Source organism: Pyxicephalus adspersus, chromosome 9 (assembly GCF_032062135.1).
Source record: "Pyxicephalus adspersus chromosome 9, UCB_Pads_2.0, whole genome shotgun sequence".
Classification (NCBI taxonomy): Eukaryota; Metazoa; Chordata; class Amphibia; order Anura; family Pyxicephalidae; genus Pyxicephalus; species Pyxicephalus adspersus.
In genome coordinates this window covers 61345929-61369683 of record NC_092866.1, presented here as the reverse complement: position 1 = coordinate 61369683, position 23755 = coordinate 61345929, and the positions used below count along the sequence as shown (strand labels likewise).

At 39.0% G+C, this 23755-nt stretch overlaps 1 protein-coding gene across 1 annotated transcript in view; it reads left to right on the top strand.

Annotated features, from left to right (window-relative positions):
- Positions 1–23755, top strand: part of SBF2 (SET binding factor 2) — a 244611-nt gene that overhangs the window by 146553 nt on the left and 74303 nt on the right. Inside the window, exons 6-14 of the mRNA XM_072421567.1 lie at positions 4934–5066; positions 7089–7197; positions 11049–11162; positions 11244–11321; positions 11633–11746; positions 13722–13850; positions 16910–17011; positions 19492–19696; positions 23330–23439. Of these exons, the coding sequence (XP_072277668.1) occupies positions 4934–5066; positions 7089–7197; positions 11049–11162; positions 11244–11321; positions 11633–11746; positions 13722–13850; positions 16910–17011; positions 19492–19696; positions 23330–23439 (1094 nt within the window). The remainder of the gene's footprint in view (positions 1–4933; positions 5067–7088; positions 7198–11048; positions 11163–11243; positions 11322–11632; positions 11747–13721; positions 13851–16909; positions 17012–19491; positions 19697–23329; positions 23440–23755) is intronic.

Sequence of the window (23755 nt, the reverse complement as noted above, 5' to 3'; positions counted from 1 at the left end):
GACCTTCCTGTTGCTCTCTCTCCTTGTTCAGGGTGACTGGTCTTGTATCCACCCCCTTTCTTGTAATTGATGGGCCTGTTAGGCCCCTCCCACAGCTCTGTTCTCTGAACAGTTTGTATGCAAAATGATGATGATGTCACAGCTACTTAAATATCTGTGTTTGCCATGGCATTGGTGCACTCAAAATAAATTATCTTTTTGTGGTTTAGAGGGATATATTTAGATGAGCATTTGTATTTGTGGACTTACACTCCAGTGTTCTTTATCACAAAGTATTAGATTGTAGTAATTGAGACCCACAGTATTTAGCTAAGGAACAGATTATTTTTTATAATAACCGAGGTCCCAGAAACTAAACCTGGATGTGCATTATGCAGAGTGAATGTACAATTTTCTTCCAAATGTAGTATATAGGCTTTCTTTTTGATAAACCCGCACTACAGTTTTTGGTAATTCTATTGCTCATCATACATATTACATTCTGATTTTAGAATAAGCTACGATGGTCCTTGTGCAGGGGAAACCCTGTCACATGAACTTCTATTAACCAGCAGAAACCCACAGTGAGAAATGTCATGCCACCTCCAAGTAGACTTTAAATAACGCCGGAGATTCTGCAGATCAGAAGCAAATAAAATGGCATTTGTTAATAATGCACCATGCTGTCAGCAATCTAAATGACATAAGGATTCTTTTTTACGTTACCTAGACTGCTCAGTTTAAACACTTGGCAAGCTTTTCTAACCAGCTAAACCTTTTAAATTGTAAAATAATCCTTTCCTTGACCCGACTTACTTGCCATAAATCTGTCAGCCCTTTTGTGTCATAACACTTTAATAGCCACAGAGTAAATATACATTCTGCTAATTACATTTATCACCAATCATTATAGCACCATTATTAGCACAAGCACTTTCTAGGTAAAGGCCCGCCGACCATTATTCTCTCCTCCATCCAATTAACATGGGTGGAACTGCATTTTTCAGAACACATCCGCGATCTTTCAACCAATAGTGCTATAAAAGCGTAACGCTGCAACAGATATTGAAAATAAATATTTATTTGTATTTGCATTTTCAGTTTTTCCAGGTGTATATTACCTGGTATTTTCTCCAGTGCTCCTTTCTAGTCCTCTTCTTTCCAGCTCTGCAATGTATACAAGCTACCGGTCACAATGACATGGCTGCTGGTCCTTCCACTGGTGCTGGTGCAGGAAGGGCTTTTTTTAAAATTTGTATATGCAGGCCTGTAGGAGTTTTAAACTTGTTTTTTTAAAGTGTTTTTGCAAACTTTTTGCTTTTCTCCACCGAGCATTAAGATGAATGTGTCTTCTTCCTAAAACCTCAGGGACCCCCAATATTTCTGCACTCATTACTTCTGTTTTTTGAAGTCTTTAAGCTGTAGACATGCAGGGATTTTGTATCCAGCCAAGGATGCAGCAGTGACCCCCAGCGCTACATAGCAAAAAGTGTAAAAATAGACGCCGGGTAGACGGAGACCAATGTCGAGGATCCACTTCCCATACAAACACTTCACCTCCTTCCCATTGATGGTCACACGTGTTTATCAGACGGTCTTGTGTGACAACAGGAAAGATAGATTGATATGTTTTGTTGCTGAAGGATGTTTTTCAATCTTCTTTATAAGATTTGTGTTCATAAAAACACAGGGAAGTCGCTATCTCCTGTTTGTTTCAGATTCCGGATGTGTATGGATTACTCTTGGAGTGAGATACCTGAGGAGGGAACCAATTAAAGTTTGATCATTCAAATTTAATGCTGCAGAGAAGGTACGGTTAGTAGGATAGGTACATTTGCAGTAATGCATTTGGTATAGGTGAACGCCACCTAATACAATGATGATTTGAGGTGCTGAGCAGCCATTGAGCCTGTCTTTCTTAAGTCTTGCCCTGGATCATTGCCAATGGTACCATCATAGTGAGACATAGGGCACTAAGGTAGGTATTTTTTATTATACAAAATGTTTTTTGGAGTACAGCGTCTACTATCTTTAGCTGTTGGTTGGCCTTATCAACCCACGGTCAACCAGGGTTCCTACCGAGGTTTCTAGGGGTTCCTTTAGCAATGAGCAGTTTGTGCCTCTTGGGTCAGTTTAACCAAGACCAATGATCAAACTTTTTGGCTATCTATGGCCATCTAGGGGAACTCTTCAGCAATGTAAAAAGCATTCTTCCAACTAACCACCACACTAATGTACTGTGAGCTGTGTATATATTAAGTATAGAAGGGGTTCCCTAAAGACCTAAAAGGTATTTGAAAGGTTCCTCATGTTAAAAAAAAAAAAAAAAAAAAAAAAAAAGAAATACTGATCTAAATGGACCATCTCTCCACTATGTCTTACACAGCAAAGCCTTACAAGTTCTTCAAGCACCCACAACTCAACATTTCCTCCAAAATAGCAAGCACACATACCTTAAGGCTATAGACACACGTTCAATAATATTCGTGAAAGATCCTTTCCTACGACAAAAGACTGAATGATGACAGCGATGTTTTGCTCTATGGAGAGGAGAAGAATGATGGGGCGGCACCCCACTGCACTCTCTTCACTCTCGTCATGAACGACGTCAGACGAGTGCCGTACACGCACCAGATTCTTGTCCGATACTAGCCCTGAGGCGATTATCAGGCAAGAATCATCTAATGTGTGTACGTAGCCTTATTTGCATTCAAACTCTAAAAAAAAACAAAAACAAATATGGATATTTACATGATGTAATAAGAGGTCTTGCAAGTGTTTTTTCTCTAAACAAGTGCAGGTTCTGAAGCTTCCTGTGAAAAGTTAACAACCCTTCTTCTCTGCAGCTTATAGGAAGGAATTGGATGGATCAGATTTATATAACTTAGACATTCTACAAGAGTGCTCGCACACAACAACACTATCACTACGATAATTGTTTGCAGTGGGGGGTAATACATGAGCACCACTTTTTGCTAAATGACATGTGAGACCAGTCTGTGATTGACACAGAGGCAAGATGGTGTGTCCATGACAGCCAGGGTGGAAACAATGTGGATGAATAACCCTGGGCGTCATGTTTACCCAAGCTGGAGGTGGACTTTCACTGGAAGAATGAATTGGCGTGACATCACCAAATATGATCTCTTTATCTCTAAAAGTTTAATGGCCATTTAATTAGCATGATAACCAGCCACAGCCTCTTTATTGCAGCCTTTCTGTGTCTTTTACCATGGGAGGACACTTGAAATAATTTTAAGCTCTCAGGAAACCCTTTCTATGAATTCTTTATCCACAGCTCACAGTATATTACGTTGCTGACTAGTAGGAAGAAATTACCACCCTTACAGATAGCCTAAAATATCATATTTGGTGATGTCACCCCAACTCCTTCTGGCATTAAAAGTCCAATTCCATAACCTAAATTATAATTGGAGTCCCAAATTAAGAGACACAAATTGCTCATTGCTCAAGGAACCCCTAGCAACCTCTGGGGGAACTCTGGTTGAGAAGTTTTGATCTGTTGTTTTAGTGTTTTTACTACTACTTTACTTAACTTTCCATTAATTTTCCAGTCCCCAGTACCACATTCCCCTTTCACCTCTTCTCTCGTGTCCTTAGAATAACCGAAAGACTAAAAATATCCTCCCACTGCATCTGCAGCAGGTAGGTGGATCCGGGAACCGAGGCGCTAAATTGCTGCCAGTGGAGTCACCAGGAAATATACAGAATCAATTGGCTCAGCCTCTTGGGGTTGAATCAGTGGTTCAGGATATTCTGACCTTTTCAGTTTGCGCTCTTGCTATGAGTTCCGGTCACTGCACAGATCTACCAGTGGGATGTTTGCTGCGTAATATAATACCGTAATATAAAAAAATAAAATAATATCCGCCGTTTTCTTTTCCCCCCTGCGTGGGATAATGTCACATTTTTTTCCTCCACTCTCTCTTGCCGCAATATTTGTTTTTGTATAATCTTTAGCGGAAAGCCAGGTTTAAATGTGCATTTGTTATAATCCATACACTGAATCACGACGTCTCAAGCTGCGACATAATCACATGAACGACCCTGCGGTTCTATATGACTCGGATGAAACGGTCTGTTTACTTTTCCATTGTGTCGGAATTGTTTTTCCTTTCAACGTTTCAGATTAAAAAAAATGAATCGGCGGAAAGGCTCGTGTCTGTTTTTAGATTCTGCTTACTTGTGAATTCCTCGACAATCAAAAACAGAGTATGTGATGGTGATAGCTGTCTGTATGGAGCACATAAGAAGCCCTATGCTACATTTTAGTATATGGGATAAGAAGGTCCTGTGTGACATCTGTATGTCATCATTTTAAATAAAGCCAAGCTAAAAGAAAGTTTGGTTGACAAGTTCTAGGTTTGTGTGTTGGTGATACTGGAATATTCTTCCTGCTGACTTTTCACGAGCACCAATCAAATGCTAACCTATCTTGAAAATGTGATTGGTGATTCCAGAAGCAGGGAGTTACCCAGTGCAGGAACTATACTCCCCTTCTACTTACATATACTACCTGTATAGTGTTACATGTGTTTTTTCTGCAAGCAGATTATACTGAGATGCTAATGGAATACATTTCCTGATTTTAGCACCGCTTAGACATGTTCTGTATAACCTAAGTAGCTGCCTGAATGTTTTCCCTTATTTCATGCATAATTAAGGCTTTGATTCCTGCTGGCACGTGTCGGGGAAGTATGACAATGGGATTCAGTTGCTGCCCATTGGGGTAGCCGGCCCATCAGTTATTCCGAGCCCCTCCCACCCATTGACCCTGGATTGCCTGGGCTTGATACAGATTTTCCAGTCTGTCTTCCAACACATTCCTTTATCTAGTTATTGTTTGCAGATCGGATTGATATCTTTTGGAATTTGCATTCTTTTTTTTTTTTTTATTAAAAAAACAACTTCTCTTACTGATTGTTTCTTCCAGGAATTCAAAACGTTCTCAGCCTCTTTTGTGCCGTGCTGACTGAAAACAAAGTCCTCTTCCATTCCTCCAGTTTCCAACGTCTCAGCGATGCTTGCCGGGCGCTAGAAGCGCTCATGTACCCTCTGAAGTACAGGTGAGGTTGCAAAAAAAAAAATCAGTGTATGCTGCCTAATTTTATTATTAATATTATTATTACTACTACTACACAGTATTTATATAGCGCCAACATATTATGCAGCGCTGTACATAGTATAAGTCCATAGTTTTGTCACTAACGCCCTCAAAGGAGCTCACAATCACATGTCGCTACCATAGCCATACCATTTGGCATTATTACAGTCCAAGTTCAATTTTGGGGGAAGCCAATTAATCGAACTGCATGTTTTCCGAATGTGGGAGGAAACCCACACAAACACGGGGAGAACCTGCAAACTCCATGCAGATACAGTCCCAGCCAAAATTCAAACTTGCGATCCAGTGCTGCAAAGGCAAAGTGCTATCTTCTGAACCACCATGCTCTTGTTAACAAACTCAATGGAATCCTACAGCTTACATAAAAAGAAGTCACACACTCGTGTAAAATTGGACTTCCTTTAGCTTTAATTATAGCATGCATTTGTCAATGGTATTGTTTGGATAAGCTTATGCAATGAAACCTTTATTTCCATCCAGAGTTGCATAATTTTTCCCCAAGATTTTGTATTGATGATAGGAGAGCCTGAGCGCTGTGTAAAGTCTTCTCTAGCAAATCCCAAAGATTCTCAATGGGGCTGAGGTCCGGATTTTCATTTTCGAATATGCCTGTGGCATCATAAGGCTGGATACACACGTGCAATAATGATCCTTTCCAATGACAAAAGTCAGCATGATGCACTAGTGATGTGCATACAGAGCCCTTCTGCTCTATGGGGAGAGGGGAGAACAATGGAGCGACACCCCACTGTGCTCTCTCCCATTTACTTTTATTATGATCATTCCTTGTTCGTCTTGAATGGATTGGTCAGGATGGTCATTGGAACGACAGAAGATGAGCGCTGTACACACGCCAGATTCTTGTCCAATGTCAGTCCAGAGGAGAATCATCTGACGTGTGTACATAGCCTAACATTGTCCCCAGAGGCTTGGGAACTTTTGTTTTGTCTTGGCAAAAGTGAAAGTAAGACTATGTATACACAGCGAGTGACTCTCCTTTGGTACAAACGTTCAGGCTCGTCTCTGGCAAGAATCTGACCTGTGTACAGCGGTCATTCATGGATGGTTGTTCAGTCAAGTCACAAGTACAAGACAATAGAGAAGAGGACAGCGGGGTGCCGCTCGCTCGGTATCCCCCCTCTCTATAGAACAGAGCAGCTCTGTGTGTACAGCACTCGTTTGTTCATCTGATGCTGGAAAAGGCTGCAAAAGATCCATTCCAGGGACAAAAATTGAGAGTATATAATTCAAATGATGTAAAAATAAAACAATATTGACTCCACACAACTCATTTTCTAGTATTTTTATAGCAGCAAAAAAATATGCAGTGCTGTACACAGATCCAATTACACTGGTCCCCATTTCTAACATTCTAATTAATATCTGTACACAACCCATATACCTGTTGAAGGGCAGTTGTTCCGACTATGAGCATGTTTACAACTGTTGGAAGTTCACAATATTATGTTAAAAAAGTTTAAAAAGTTACTCATCTGTGAACAGAAACAAAGGATCCCTCCCTCCTGTTCTTAAAGCGTCAGTCATGATGATATAATAGTGGAAGCAGTACAGAAACAATTTGTTTCACCAAAAATCTTAATGCCTGTCACTAAAAAAAAATGGTAGATAATGTAATTTATTTGCTTATTTTGCAATACACATATTTAAAGGTATTCACTTGCATAGTGCTTTTACATTCCTAATTGCTACAAGAGGAGAATTGTTTTTCCAAGCATAGCCCTCTTTAGTTTGGAATTGCTATTTTAAAGTCTGTTGGTACAGCTCCTGTAGTATGATTACCCAATGTTATCTTTTGCAAACAAAATAACTATTTTCTGTGCACATGAGTGTTATTCATCTAAATTAGATGTCAGTTCCTGGATCTAAAGCCCTTGTGATTCAGTTGAAGCTCTTTCCATGTTCCCCCATCCCCTTCCTCCTAACCTATGTCTTTGTCTTGCAGCTATCCATACATTCCAATTCTTCCAGCGCAGCTTCTCGAGGTCTTAAGCTCCCCTACGCCGTTCATTATTGGAGTCCATTCCATCTTCTGCTTGGAGATCCATGATTTGGTAAGCGGGGTGAAGGCGCCTGTTTCTGGCTGTTTATCGCTGTCTTGTACTATTTCACAGTTAGTCATTGGATCTGATTTATCTCCATTCCTGTGTTTGTATGCGGGTTTAACATGTAAAAACCCAAATGACATGTGAAGTAGCAGCGGGTTATAATGGGGAGTTATGAATTCCATATGTTTCACAAGTATTTAAGAACTGGTTTTATCCAGAGCTTCGCCAGGAGTCCCGTCTCATCATCTGCCGGCGAGCTAGTTTGGAGACAGGTGCCGACTACTAAATTTATGGCTCCTCAACGTGTCCCCATTCTACCGCGGTTTTAACTGTTTGCAAATGGACTGCGTCTGCTGCGCTTTCGTCTGACGTATCTGGTAATCCCTGCTATAGTTAAGGAAACTCTTCAGCTTAAAGGATAAAATTATGTTAGATAACAAGCTAACCAAGGTTCTCCCTCTGGCTTTACCAATAAAATATAAGGAAGACTTTATAGCTCTGATGATTGGATATTACAATTACATTTTACTTGGCAGTCTGTAAATCAAATCCTCCAATCTTATCTGGAAAGCCATGGCTGTATATTTAGGATTTAGATTGTCGGTGATACGATGTCTTAAAGAGGAACTAAACTCAAAAGTGCAAAAAAAAAATCTGCAGGGCAGTCCAATTGCTCCGGGGGTGTCCTGCATCCCGCCGCCATCTTCTCTTCTTCCTGTTTTTTATCTTACGTCACCCGACCAAGGTGTGAGATTGGATAATGTAGAATGAAAAAAAAAATTTGCTGATCTATGTCAATGCAGCCGCTAGGTGGGTCAGCTGCAATTCATTTTTAGAATTCCTTTGGGGGCCAAAAAAATTCCCAGAGGGGGCAAATTTGGCCCTCGGGCCAGAGTTTGACACCCCTGGCCTAGGCGATTGAGAATTAGGAATTTTTGGCTTGTCTACTCTTTTATGTAAAGTGAAAATTCTGAGTTTAGGTACACTTTAAGATTTTTATCCCGTGACAGACATTTTTGATCGCCTCAAGCAAAAGTCTAATGTCTGTACATCTGTGGGGATTGCCAGATCACCAAACAACCCACAGCCAATAATTACAGTTGTTTCCAATGAAGAAAGACACAACCGGTGACCTCCTGCTCATCCTTTCCCCTATCCTTTTTCTTAGAATGAACAGCACTCTCTGTATAGCAGACATTTGTTCCCATTATTGGCAATGATAGCTTCCAGCAACAATATTTGCATGTTTGTACATAATATACATGTACTGATATATGAGTGAATACATATTATACATGTACTGGAATATGAGTAAATAAAGACTGCTACACCTTTATTACATATTTGCCATAGTTGGCGGCATATTGAATCCCTCAGACAGCCTTTATATTGCTTTCGAGGTTAGACTCGTCCTTGTTGTAATAGTGATCAATCCTAGGTAATCTATTAATAATGAATGGCATTGTCATAGTTGAGGGGGAAAAGGTGGGTATGCATATAAGTGTGGTATCTGAACATTTTAAGGGACACTTCTGCCCCCCACAATGCACAGGGATGCTTCACCTTGAATTGTGGAACAACTTACACTAGAGCTTTTATCTGAATTTCCTTTCCTGCAAGTTCACTTCAAAAAATCGAATAAACTTTTACTGTTATTTCATTAATGTTAAACCCTTTCTGCAGTAAGTGTTGAAAACCTGACTTGATCATAAAACATAGGTGATTCCTGGAATCAGACCACAGCATTGTCACAAGAGGCAGCAATATTCTATATTTATTAGAACCATTGCTCAGGGAAGGTAGGAGGTAAGGGAGTACTAAAAATAATGGTTTGTTAGTCCAGCAAATGTGTATGACATAATACAACAATACAGAATAAAAATACAATTACAGAATAACAATACAGTACATATTCAGGGTTATAGCCTACCCTTCCTTATAAAGGGTAAAATAATAAAGACAGTAATCACATGGTTACAGGATAAAACATTTGACTTGATATTGTGCACTTTATGGTTAAGGCCATATCCACACCTCTGGGATCCGGATACGTTAATGGATTCTGCTGCACCCCACAATGCACAGTGCTGCATCACCTTGAATTTCGGATCGGTGCTACAGCAAAAATAGTACAGGTGCATTAGCTGGTCAGTGTTGTGTCCGGGCTTTAGCACAAGACACCAAAATGAATTGTGAAGAAAGTATTAATATTTAACAGCTTCAAATGTCTTCACCCTAATTGCAATGACCCCTTAACTTGTCCCAAATTGCTATTGGAATGACTTCAATAATTGAATTATCCAGAGTGTTTTAGTTTCATGTTTTTATGAAAAGTCTTCCTAGATTTGCAACAAGCGCATCTTAGGTAAAAAAGTTGGCCGTGTTTTTTTTTTTTTTTATTTGGCCTATTTGTTGATTTATGCATGCTGGTTACATGCTATATGGATGAGCTATATTGGTACGAGTAGCAGCAGTGGGGCATTGAAAAATGCAATGATTTCCATATGTGTTATAAACTAGTTTAATCCAGAGCTTCACCGGGAGCTCTGTCATCTGGTAGGAAGCTGCTTGAAGACAAGTGCCAAAAATAGGAATTTATTGACCATTATCACTGACGATGGGGGATCGAAACCTGAAAACTGTGTACAGGCAATTTGTAACAGATAATTTTTTTTTTTATGCTTGCTTAAGTTTTTTTGCATTCACATGATTTTGTCCTAACAGCAGATTGCTATTTCTGTTCAGGAAACACAAAATCAGAAATCGCTTCTGATAACCTCAATCTGAGTTTTAAAGAATCCACAGTAGGTCGTGTGTGAGCTTTGCTGCAATTTATGGATACCAGCCACTGGATTGCTGTCCCTGTTGTTAATATTATTAATTTTATTAATATTAATAAACAGGATTACGCTGCACTGTACATTAAGTAGACAGACAGTGACACAGGAGGAGAGGACCCTGCCCAGAAGAGCTTACAATCTAGGAAGTAGGGGAAGTATCACACCTGTTTGCTTTATATAATAAGCTGTATGGTGGCCTAACGCTATTTATCATTCAGCGCAGCAACAATAGAAGCCCTAAAGAAGGGAGAACTGTGTATATCTGAAACGTGTTGGATATTGGCTTCAGTAAAAAAAAACACATTTACCACGGCAGATGATTCTGCTGATCTTTTCTCTTGCTAATATCTTCTATACCCCAACTGTGCACAACATTCTCTATAGCTTGGTTTACTTTGGTCAAGGTAATGAGTGTAGAGTGACATATTTACCAAGCTTAGATAATAATGTTGCTGCATTGACAGGTGACAAGCGTCTGAAAGTTTCAGGATCAAGTGGACGGCAAGGTTTGTATGATGAATAGAAACTTGCTGGTAAGGGAAATGCCACAGCAAAAGCATACACATCTGAGAACTGTGATCTAAGGAATATTTATTTGACTTCCATGGCATGTCTTCTAGTCTTGGTGAAGTTGGCTGGAGAATAAGGCCTAAAGTTGCTTTATATTTAGCCCCCTCTGTTTGGAAAGGTACCTGAATGCCTTTTTGACTCTTTTTCTGCTGTTTTTTCTCAGCCATTTGCTCAGGGGTCAAAAAGCCAGCACTGCATTAAGAATACAATTTTATTACTAATTTAGCATTAATCACATTTGTGGAAACAATGCATTTTCATTGTGAGGTTGGAACAATACTTAGATGGGGAACTGGGGACTTATGTGGCGATACCGTGTCTCCTTTGTTCTTTTAAAGGTTCCATTTTCAGCTTTAGGTTCACTTGTACTGTAAAAGAAGGACCCATGTATTATAATATTAATTATGAGTCACATACATCACTAATTGTGACTTTGCTTTCTTGTAGCTCGATGTGATCATAGCAGACCTGGATGGAGGAACCATCAAAATTCCGGAATGTATCCACCTCTCCATGCTGCCGGAACCCCTCCTTCAACAGACCCAAAATGCGCTTTCCCTTGTAGGTTCTGCTTCACAGGAAAAAAAAATCCAAATGGTTTGTTTCTGCTTTTTTCCCACTAATGGCTTCCCTTGTTTTCAGGTCCTGCATCCAGATCTAGAAGTTGCAGATTATGCCTTCCCTCCTCTGCGTACAACTTTGTCTCATGTAAAAATGCTGGTAAGTGGACTACTTAATAATCCCCAAATGAAAAAACAATGTGGTGTTTGATTGTAGCACTGAGTGTTGTTGGAAAGAAAGAAAAGGCAGTGATTTTTTTCATACATGTGTTTGAGAATAGGAATTCTTATTACGACGCACAGTATTGAGACAGAAGAAGCAAACTCCCATAATAGTGCAGAGTATTTCAGTAGATAAGATTTGAGTAGAGGAAGGAGCAAAATCTTCCAGCAGTGCAGAGTATTTTAAAAGAGGAGATTAGTACAGGGAAATTGTGAATTGAAATGAACCTCTTCTGTCTGTTTATTCAGGATAAAGAAGTGCGTGCCATCTTCCTGCGAATGTTCGCTCAGATATTTCAGGGATATCGCTCCTGCCTTCAGCTCATCAGGATACACGCAGAGCCAATCATCCACTTCCACAAGGTAACATATGAACGCAACTGTCTGATTCTGTTTTTTTGCAACTTTGTAATTATAAAAGAAAAATAAACAAAATCATGCTATGCACCCAGAATCCTAATGAAAGGAATTCAAAGCCCATCTCATTGCAATTGTTTTAATTCCTTCCAGACACGCTGCTACTCACATACAGTATGGAGCTGTCCCCTGCAGTACTTTTAAGTTGTTCTCAGTCATCCAGTGTTCCAGCTTAAATGGCACTTGGTCTCGTTCACACCATAAAACTGAGAAAAAAAGTGTCCTAGCTCTCTCCCCTAAGTATAAAATATAAATCAGCAAAAATTTTGATTATCAGCCAGATCCAGTTGCTAAAATGTTGCCTAGATTTCATGTTTATTGTTTAGAAAACTTTGCCTGCCATTATATAGGGGACTGGACGTCTTTCTGCAGTGGCCCTGCCATTTTCTGGTAGAGGACTGACCAATATGTCAGTATTTTCTAAAGTTAAAAGACAAAACCGTTCTGTTCCCTTTCGGGATATTCAACTCTGGATTTCAAGATAATATTTAAATCCAAACCCAAGGGAAGAATAATCATTTACACTTGCAGTGAATCACTCTCCCTCATAGCAAGGGTTAACTGCTTGTTTTCTTGTAGTGGATGATTAATAAACCAATATACTTCCTTGCTCGCCTAACAGCCAACACTCTTCTTTGACATTCTTGGTTGTGGACCTCTCATGCAGTTCAGAACTGTTCAGAACAGGTGATGTTTTTTTTCTTTGAAAAGAGCTCAGATTATCACCTCGGTATGTATATTCAAAACAACTCCTTGTACAGATACCAAAAAGTAGAAAAGAAGTTGATAGACGTAGAACTTTTCCAAAGAGGAGTCTTCTGGTTAACAACAAAACATCATCAATAAACATTTTATTTGTATCTCATATACAATGAGAATCAAACAGTTAGTTTCAAAGTAGATGTTATACAAATGTTCGAATAAGGGTCCAAAGAGCAAATAAACCATTCGAAGTCAACAATGATACATAGGTTCAAGGTAAGTCCTAAAATACACAACGCGTTTCGCAACACTTGCTTCCTCAGGGGATGTAAGAATTAATGTATCTGTTAGACTCCAATAGTTGGACCAAAGAGAAGCATAGCTGGATATCATATAAACTGTTTCTATTGCGTGGAGAAGCCATTTCAAAGAAAGCATCGGGTCCCATTCGTATGATATATGGGGACGTTTCAAATGCTGGTTGGATCTGAATCATTGATTGAAGGTGAGGATCAGATCAAGGTCTCACCATTCGTTGGTTTATGGGGGGAAAGAACACAGAAGGTCGGGCTGCTGTATGGAGGTAGGGATTCCAAAATGGCAGCTGCTGTGCAGAAGGATATTTTGATGTTAACCAGACGACTCCTTATTGGAATTGACCAAGTTCTAGGCCTATCCACTTCTTCTTTTCTTTCCTTTTATATGGGGTGATGTCAGAGAGCTACATAAGACCGCTATGGTAAGAAGTTTGCAGGGAATGGTCACAAGAGCAAGAAGTAAGGTGAAGGCTTTACCTTAATGATCATCCCCTATGCAGTGGGACCAAGTAAATAGCTATATAATCCCCTTCTGATTTTTGTTTCCTAAATGAGATTTAGAGTAAATCTCTCCCAGTACAAACTTTTCATCTTAAAGGTCTGTTAAAGAAACAAATGTCCCCATTGGAGATTTTTCCTCATGTCTTGTTCTGATGACTTAAACTTAAAATTCAGAGATTGCACATCGTTTTCTGTATTAGGCTAACAGGACAAATAGAGGTAAATGATAAATGAGCATTGCAGTGTTTTGTGGAGTTGTATGATTGGTCCGATACTGACAACTATCACAGAAATATTGCTGTATTGTGTCACAGACACAGCTGACACTCAAGAAGCATCATGATTTTGTCTTTCTGGATGAGTTATGAGTTTGTTCTGAACATTTTTATTTGTCTCTGCAGGCTGCATTCCTGGGCCAGCGCGGCTTAATAGAGAATGACTTCCTCACTAAAATCCTAAATGGAATGGCGTTTGCCAGCTTTGTGTCAGAGCGTGGACCACCATACCGATCCTGTGATCTCTTCGATGAAGTACGGAACTATCAAACCACATCCTGGGTTAATAAGGGGACAAGAATGTTTTATAGGGTCTGGTTTGGTAAATGTTTACTAAGAGGAACTCTTTCAGCTATCAGATTATGATATTGCCTTGGAAAATGACAGCCTAAATCTGAAACTATGATCTTAAATGATAGATATCATGCTGTCACAAAAAATATTGACCTCACACTGCGGATATCTAAAGTCCTAAATAATTTCCTGTACCCACAGTGACCACAAACCACTATATACCCAATTATTTATTATTATTATTATTATTATTATTATTGTTATTATTAATAATAATAATAAACAGGATTTATTTAGCGCCAACATCTTATGCAGCGCTGTACATTAAATAGGGGATGCGAATGACAGACAAATACAGACAGTGACACATGTTTAGAGAAACAGAAACTTTACATTTTTCCATTAAAAACCAGACCAATAAAGATCAGTCACTGTTGCTGTATCTGCTTGTGCAGGGTGACTGGTATTGTATCTGTCCTGCTGTAGTTTTTTGCAGAAATCCTGTAGTGGGTGAGCCTGCTGGGTCCCTTCCACCCTTCCTCTTTGCACAGGCTATGTACAACACAGTGATGATGCCACTGCTACTTTTACATGGTAATATCAGGGTTTTCAAAGGCATTTGCTGTGTTTTGAGATTTACATAACACACAGCACAGCCCCTGGCAGGGTCAGGAAACTGCAGTTTAATATTGCTATCCCTCCCCCCACCTGTGGCCAGACAGGCCTGACGGAGAAAGCAACAGGCTGATGGAGGCAATTGCTCGGATTCTTCCTCCTGTCCCCGTGTGGTGCTTGTGTTGCTTCTGCAGTGTAAAGTACCAGTTAAGATACTTGGTATGGGTGGGAAGAAGCTGTAGGTGGGTGGCAGCTGCTGTATTGTGACCCAAATCTTCAGTAACCACCCAAAAACAGCCGGGCGGTTACTAAAACATGCCGGGTGGTACACCCGACTAAAAGGGGCTGGGGAGATCACCGTATTAACACTTCAGTATCATAAATGTTTTAAATACATGATGTTTTTTTTGTAGTTTGCTCACCAATAACAGGGAGAATACAAGCGTGACACCATCCTTGACCTTTATAGCAACATTGACATTTGAATGTTTTGAGAAATTTTGGTGTTCTATATAAGAATCCATTTCTTGCCAACAGCCATTAAATAAATGGATCTTTAATTGAAATACCAAGCTGCAATATTTTCATTCAGATACAAGTTTATTTCAAAGACAAGCTGTTTACAAAGCTAACATGTTTCAGAGGCTGAAGCTTTACCTCTTCACCAGGGCTTAAAAAAAAGAACATATTTGGGTTTTATGATATGTTTTTTCACCATGCGATAGCACACAAAATTTGTCAGCAGCTAGTACCAATTGAAAACCTTGGATCTGAAAAAGATCCAATGTGGAGATAAATATTTATATATAATATAGATAGATATATAGATAGATTTTTTTTATAGTGTACATTAGTAGATTAGTGTGTATATGTGTGTGTGTATAATCGCTATATATATATATATATATATATATATATTATATATATATATATATATATATATATGTATATACACACACACACTGATTAGCACCACTAATCTACTTTTAGCCATGAAATGCCAGCTTTGAGCGGAGTTGACCTTTTTTGTACACTGGGAAAATCCAAGTAATCTGCTGTTTCATCATTCGCACAGAATTGGAAGGTGGGGGTAATTGTACATTCTGAAACATAAGAGTAATTTTCTTGTTTCATAAGATATTGCCCTTTATTCTGGGCTTTGGGAAAACCGCATTGGGCTTCAGATGTTGTTGTTGGGTCTTAATCTAGCGTTCCTTAATAAAACTTATTTCCATTAGACTCTTTTATGTTTAATTGGTACTAATTGGTTTCAGGCTCCAGCTCATATAGAGCAGACTTCACAGTCTCATACCAAAGCAGAAGTGGGAGCATTGCTATTTCCGGAACCTTTTCTATTACAGCGGCATATTAACAAGACTGCGGAACGTTACGCCTGAAGCGACTCATGTCTTTGGTTTGATGCTGCTCTTTGTTTATAGACTGTAAGAAACACATAGAAACCAGTAAATAAATAAATCTGAACACGGTGACCATTGGGATCTAATTGGTAACGTTTTCTGTTACCACTTTGTAGAGCTAAAGATAGCTTGGGAAAATAGTTATTGGTGCAAAACTGATCCCATTAAACATTAACGTCATTGTAATAAAGCTGTGTTCCTTTTTTATCTCCTAAAATGCATTTTTTCAAAATCCTGTAATTAAGTTTGAGTTTTGCCTCATGAGTTAATTTATTACTACCTTAAATCTTTCCTTTGCCTTCCTACTTTGTAGGAATTCATTGTACCTCTATTGCTATTTAAAAATACTTACCAAAAAAAAAACAAAAACATTATTAATTCCCCTTCTACAAGTCTCTAAGAGATAAACTTAAAATTCTGAACCCATGCTGGGTACCGTCATTACAATCTGCCCCTACGTCATTATAGGACTGATGTAGGGGACAACAAAAAGGAACCAAAGAATTCAATGGAGGACCAGACATTCAGCTAAATGCTTAAGTTTTCAGCAGGCTGATGCTTTGACAACAGCTGAGTTTAGAGGCACCGGTGGCTGCAGGGGTATAAATGTTTTTCTTTTTGAAGGGAGGACCGAAATATTAAATAGTAACATAATCATGTTAGAGTTATCCAGAAGGTTATGACATTTGCAGAAGCAATGACTGTATACTGCCTGAAAAACCTTCATTTAGATATTCTACTAAATACAATATATAGCCGCAAAGGATGCAAATCTGTTTTGTGTTCATCAAATGCCTTTGGAAACCCTGAAGGTCTTCTTTTAGAAAAGACATCTCGTTTGGGTTAAACTCTCACGCCTATTATTTAATATAATATTGTGTAATTTACTCTTATGTCGTTACATAGTACAGAGCTGTCATAGATGTTACTTCTATGTTTTATACGATTCATACATGGTACTCCAGTAATTGAATTGTCTCCATACAGCTGGTGTCTTTTGAAGTGGAAAGAATAAAAGAAGAAGAACACTACAGCCCCCAGGAGATGCTCCGACGCATCAAGGATCTTGCCGAGCAACTCTTTAAAAATGTGAGATTTGTTCTAACTATTCTGCAGTGATCTATTACGTCTATTTCATGTGGTTACAAAAAATGACATTGCAACTATTTTATCTGAAAGCAACTAATCAGATAACAACTGAAAATAAAGCCCACTAGGGAGATGCACAGCCAGACAGACTACTAACTACATGCAACATTTACACAGCTCTCAGCCCTAGTAGCTTGCAAATCACGCACAGCTAGTATGTTTTCTTTGCAAAGACTATGCAGTGCTAGGTAGGGTTGCAGAGTGGAGATTTGCAGAATAGGGTGGAAATTAGGTATTGTAACAGACATGAAGGACTCCTAAATACTTGTTCTTTAGGCTCTGCCCCCTGACATTCACCTATCAGGTACCATGGCCTCCAATGCCTACTTGCTCTGCAACATAAAATATGTGAGGTGAGGCTGATGAACTTGCTTAATTTTTCTTTGGAGAGTAGTCTTTCGAATACCTGGTAGAGAATCCAATTTATTGTTACCAATTGGAAGCATAATGTAAAAGGTAGGCTGGTTTATTTTTCTTTGCGCCCCCCAAAACTCCAAATTTCAGTAATTTCTTTCCCAACTAGAAAGTGATTGATTTGGCATGCCGCTTTCTACATTACTCACAGCTATCCCTCTGTTACCACTCATGTCTGACTTTCTGCATGCCACCTGCTGCTTCTCAACCCTAAATTGCTGTTAACTCCATTCTGCCTTGCATGCCTGACTTTCCATCGGCCCCTTTTGGTCCACCGCCTTCTGCTACCCTTGCTTGACTTTTGGTCCGCCCCCTTCTGCCCCTCTTGCCTGACTTTAGCCAGTCCTCTTCTACCCCTCTTGCCTGACTTTAGCCAGCCCTCTTCTACCCCTCTTGCCTGACTTTAGCCAGCCCTCTTCTACCCCTCTTAGCCTGACTTTTAGCCCACTTACCACCACCAACTGCTTCCCATGCATAACTTTTGACTCCATTTTATTTCCTATGTCTAATTTCAGCCTGCCCTACCCCTCCCCTCTGCTTCCCAATCCTAACTTTTGACTTTCTGCAAATCTTGCTTAACTTTTGACCTTCCCTTTTAATGTGAGATCTTGATAATAGTGAGGTGTAAAAGAAGGGCAAATCAGTATGTTGATTTTCTGGCGCATTTGTATTTGCATCTTGGAGCTTTACAGATTTAATTTTTCCTGGGATTAACTTTTCTCTAAATGATACAGCAAAAACTGATCCACTTCCATTGCACTGTGGGAAAGACGTGGTGTGATGGTTTATAGTTTTGTAATTACCCACTGGATTAATGAAGAAGCACTTAGGGCCAATTATTCTAAAGTTTTGCCCTTTCGGAAGCAACTTTGTGATTCTTTTGTAGAGAAGAAGGACGTTTTCAGACAGCGGAAGTTTAAGAGACCCCAGTATGTTAATCCCCCTCTCTCATCTCTCTGCCTGTCCATTAGTTTTCTATTTGAACGCACTGCCAATGCCAAAACAAACGTGTTTTTACATAAGGAATCTGGCAAAAGAAGAGCAGTGACAGGAGGAGAGTCGGCTTTTACCCACCAATGTTGGAAATCTGAAGACAGACTCCATTCTATCACTTTCGGGGTCATTAACCTGGCCAAAGCCCAGCAGTAAAGAAGTTAGATTGCCCATTATTAACCTATTAGATATGGCTGACAGTATTATACTTGCTAGGAATGAAAACTGATAATGTATTTAGGTTGAGCTAAAGTGACCTGCGTGAGATTGATCATAAAGCACAAGCATATAAAAGCATATTGTTATCAAACACTGACAAATAATTGCAAGCAATATCATACTTTTGCTCTAATTCATTAGCGTTGATTTACTGAAGGAGAAGAAAGTTCACTTCTTTAAATCCCTACTCATTTTTGTTTGATTGTAGCCCCTCTCTGGGCAAAAATCAAGATTTCCACACTCCCTCCAACTAGCAAGACTTACTCCCTTTAATCCACCATCCGGTCACTTGCCAGCGCAGATTCTGAATATGGAGAAGTGCTAATACAGAGTACCAATGAAACAAACGTACCTGCATGTTAGTAATTTGTTGTCCCTGCTCACATTTTCACCTGGTTCTTTTCCTGGTTGGGGATCTTTGGCCATTTTGATTGACCAGGTCAGTATGACATAACCATGCGCAAAGCAGCCAGCAGTATGCACCTCAGCATACATTAAAGTGAAGATTGTGAACAGGCAGGTGTGTTCCATTGCAAAAGAGATAATTTTCATATACAAAGCATTGACATTACAACTTTTCCTAGTAAACACAAATAAGAATCAGGCTATGGCAGTGTACTTGGCAAGCATTTTTTTTTGATGTTGGTACCCTTCTGATTGGGTCATGGTGTTTCCAGGGAATCTTTGTGGCCCATAGTAATCAATCTTTTCCCAATGCAGTTTGGAAAAATCAATTAGGTTCCTACTTAGTTGTTAAACTGCTTATTTAAATAATTTGTTTCTGTTTCCTGTAGGAAAACCCAAATCCACATATGGCATTCCAGAAAGTCCCGAAACCAACAGAAGGTTCCCATTTGCGTGTCCACGTCCTCCCCTTCCCTAAAATCAATGACCTCAAAGTTCAGGAACTGATCCAAGATGGCGTGCACAAAAACCAGAATTCTACACAGGCCACTCGCATAGAGAAGAAGTGTATTGTCCCTGCCGGCTCACCTGTTGGTAGGTTCTCTCATTTTATACCCCAGGAAGTTTTGCTGATCATACAAATAACCAAGCAGCGATTAATCTTCAATTTAGTCATTTCAAACAACATTTGCTGAGAAGTTCATCCCACCACCACAGAACATGTATAGACAAATTTGATTGGTTAATTCCACAGGACTGATTTCCTTTGCACAAAATATTAATTTTCATTGAAGTCAATTTCTGATCTTGTACCTGGTTGGAGTCTCTGCTTATAACTCTGCTGAACATATATTGATCAGACATCCTAAAAGAGGTGTGCAGAGGAACAGAATCTCTGACCATCCTCCCTAATATTTTTCCCACCTCATACCCGGGGATGGCGATAGATCTAAAATGTACAAATATAGTGGGTTAAGGTTTTGTCCATTTGCACACCTCTACTTCCTAGCCTACTCTGCTCTGGGGATCCTGGCCTTGCAGTTCACTGGGTAAGTGATTTTTCTACACACAGCTTTGACACACAGCTTGAGGTTGGTGTGCATGCATCACCTGCAACCTAATCAGATTTACAGCACTAGAAGCTCACCAGGCAACTTTGCATAGGGATTCAAAAGGTGCACTGTGCCATATTGGGGCATGGGTTCACCAATGATCTGATTTTTACATAGACAAACTCCTACAACTACAAAATGTTTCAGCCCTCTTTTTGATTTTAACAGGCGTCATTAACAGTTTTTTAAAATGGGATCCTTTGGGAGCCATAAAGACTTAACTAAACCCATCCGAGACTTGCAGGTCAATCTGCCAGTGTTAACAGTTTCATTGCTAATGCTTAGAGTGTATGAGAAACTGAACTGTTAAGACCCATTCACATCATTGTATACTGCCCATGCTCCACAGAGCACTTTTTCGTCTACTGGGCCTTGCACCTTACTTTTTTATGAATAGTAGTGTATTGTAGCACTAGTGCATTGTAGTGAATAAATGGTAACCCATACAACGTTGCGTGTGTGTTGCCACAATAAGCATTTTTATTTATACAGAATGCCTAAAAATGTTCTCACCAACCTAAAACTGTGTGTGGCACATTCTGCTGCCAATCACATTGATCTGTTTTTGTAGTTTAGCTTCATTACAGCCATCTCCATCCGAAATCAGCCAGTGACGGGGTCAATCAGATGTTATCACGTGACACCCTTAGTAAAAAGAACAAAAGAACGCAGCATCCCTTCTTTACAGTGAAAGTCATGTGCCTACATAAGCCACACTGTAAAACATCGCACCTTTACACATCTGGAGTATATTTATCCAAACTGAACTTATTTGCCTTTAATAAACCGTGTCTATTCAAGTTAGCCGAAAATTGTTTCTAAGTGACTAGAATCATAATATGGCACATATGTAAAGGGTTGGAATGAACTTAGAAGAAAGGGATGTGTCTGCTAGCGCTGACGGTTTGTAATATTCAATAAACATGGCATTAGAATCATGTATCACTACAATTGTATCTTCAACAAGGGCTTCAGGAGCACAAATGAAGCATCACCCAGCACCACTGAACACTATATACTGAATCTCCTGGTAGAAAGACGCGGCACTTTCATGGACAAGGACCCAATGGTGAAAAGTTGTCCTCTTCTTGTACCTGTGCTTGGTGTTTTTTTTTTCTGTACACGTGTTTTTAGTATACCCATACATACTTGCGATTGCACAATCCACTGTGAACAATGCGCTTTCCATTCTACTGCGCTGCTTGTTTTAATTCCTCTCATGCTTTTGTTTGATTGAAGACCAAATCAGAACCATTTGTGAGTTTGCAGATTGCAGCATGACAAGCTATTTGTCCTGGAAGTCAAACCAACCTGACAGTCCTGCGATTTGCTTCCTAACAGCTGGAGGGATTTGTATTAATGGAAGCATGTGCTCTACTTCTATTAATACACAGCAGATAGGAGCGTGTGGACGATGCGATGACAGCGCAGCCATCTCCGTCAGGAATCTTTTGGAGCTTCTACTTTGCATTTTATACATCTTTCCAGACAGACTTAGCAGATTACTCAAAGGGATACTGATGTGTGCTGACATTTATAATTTGAATTTCTTGGCCTTTTTAGCAATATTTCTTCAAGTGTTTGTAACCAGTGACTTGGTACAAAGGAAGTTGTCTGCAGTCTTTTAAACTACTTATACAATTATATCCTTGTAAAGGTGATCAGTAGATCTTACTTTAAATATGGAACTTAACTAAATTTAAAGTACATTTGTGAAATGTTTTACCAGCAACAAAACATTTTTCGTATTCTGCAAAGCCAGTCATGTGAGCCTGGTCATAGATTGTTTATTCCAACCAGTAATGTTAAACAATATAGTTTAATCTCCTAGTCTGTTGACTGGACGAGTAAGGTCAGCAGTGTTTAATCTGCTTATTCATGTCAGCACGCTCCTAATATTATTATTATTATTATTATTATTATTATTATTATACAGCATTTATAAATGGCCTACATATTATGCAGCTCTGTACATTAAATCAGGGTTGTAAATGACTTCTAGTGGTATACTAACACTCCTCAATTGAGCAGTATATATATTAGTAATAATGTAGACTTGAATATTATACAAGTCTACCACTCCTTCTGACATTCTGAGTCCAGTTGTACATGGAACAAGAAGATATTAATAATACAAAATCAAATTCAGAATTTTATTTTGTTAGTGTTTCAAGAGACTCTGTCATGTAAGCAGGCAGTATGAGAATAGCACATATCTGTGAATAGGAAAGACAATAATTATCATTCTACTAAAGTTCAGCTGTAAAGGATCAGGAGCTTTTTAGAACATTGTCACACTAGTAAAGAATCTTTAAAAACAGATTATTTGGCAAGTATGTATTGTAATTGTAATTGTAATAGGGACAAGGAGGGAGAGGAAAGTTCTCACTATCCCTGAGAATTCTTAGATGCCAAGTCCAAAATATCAAAAAATCCATGCTATTGGAACCAGGGGTTTTGGAATTATCCTCTGTCCCAACATATGGGGAACCAGGAATTCCTAACCCCTGCTACACCTAACCTTCAGGCATCAAGGCTCAAAGCTGAACAGTTTTTTAAATCAACTATATTCTGGATATCTAAAGCAATGTCCTTCAGACTTTGACACACCGCTACTGTGCTTTCTGTGCAGATTTGACTCTACCCTAACCCACTTTGCCCAGGCGAAATGCGTTGGGTATCGAGATTTTTCATTTCATAGATTGGACTCATTTAGTCTGTGTTTATGAAGGTCAATATGTTAAACTTTTTGTCATGTTTGTTGAATTATTAAACCTATTTTGTTTTACTTGTGTTTGCCACAAAACCCCTCCTTCTCTGTTCACTTCCAGAAAACCTGGGTTGAGTTTAAAAATTGGCTATCATGTATGTATTGTATTTATGTATGCAGTCAGTTTTCATTTTAGGCCAAAAGAATCATAAAATTGACAGTTCTATTAGGGATTTGTCAGGATATCAGCTATTTCTGGTTTCCAGACCCCACTATACCCTACTCATTTTGATCTTAATTACTTCTGATTATCATTTGACACTTTTATGTATTTATAGTCAAGTATGTCATTACAAATATGCACAGGCCAGATTGTGATTTGTGTTTTTCTTTGCTCTTTGACAGTCTCTATAGTGGACAAGGCAAGCTCAGTTTTCAACAGCGCCCGAAGACTAGAAGTAGTGCGAAACTGCATCTCGTACATATTCGAGAACAAAATACTGGAGACTGAAAAGGTGAGTAACTACTTGTATGTCCTATTCTTTAGTGTAAAATACTGTAATATTAAAAAATATGTATACCATTGTATCAAATATTCCAAGGATACCATAGTGACTTTACTTGTTTTCTTAATTTTTACATTGTAAACATGGAGAACCTCAATACATTCATTTTAGGTCCCGTCCCTGAGGTTCTTGTATTTGTCTAAAACACAGTAGGGCTCATATAGATAGAAGTCATTTAATTTATAACTTAGGTGGAAACCCTTGGGATTTGTCAGGGAGAAGTAATTAAAAAATCTTAATGCAAAGATGACAGAGTAACTATATT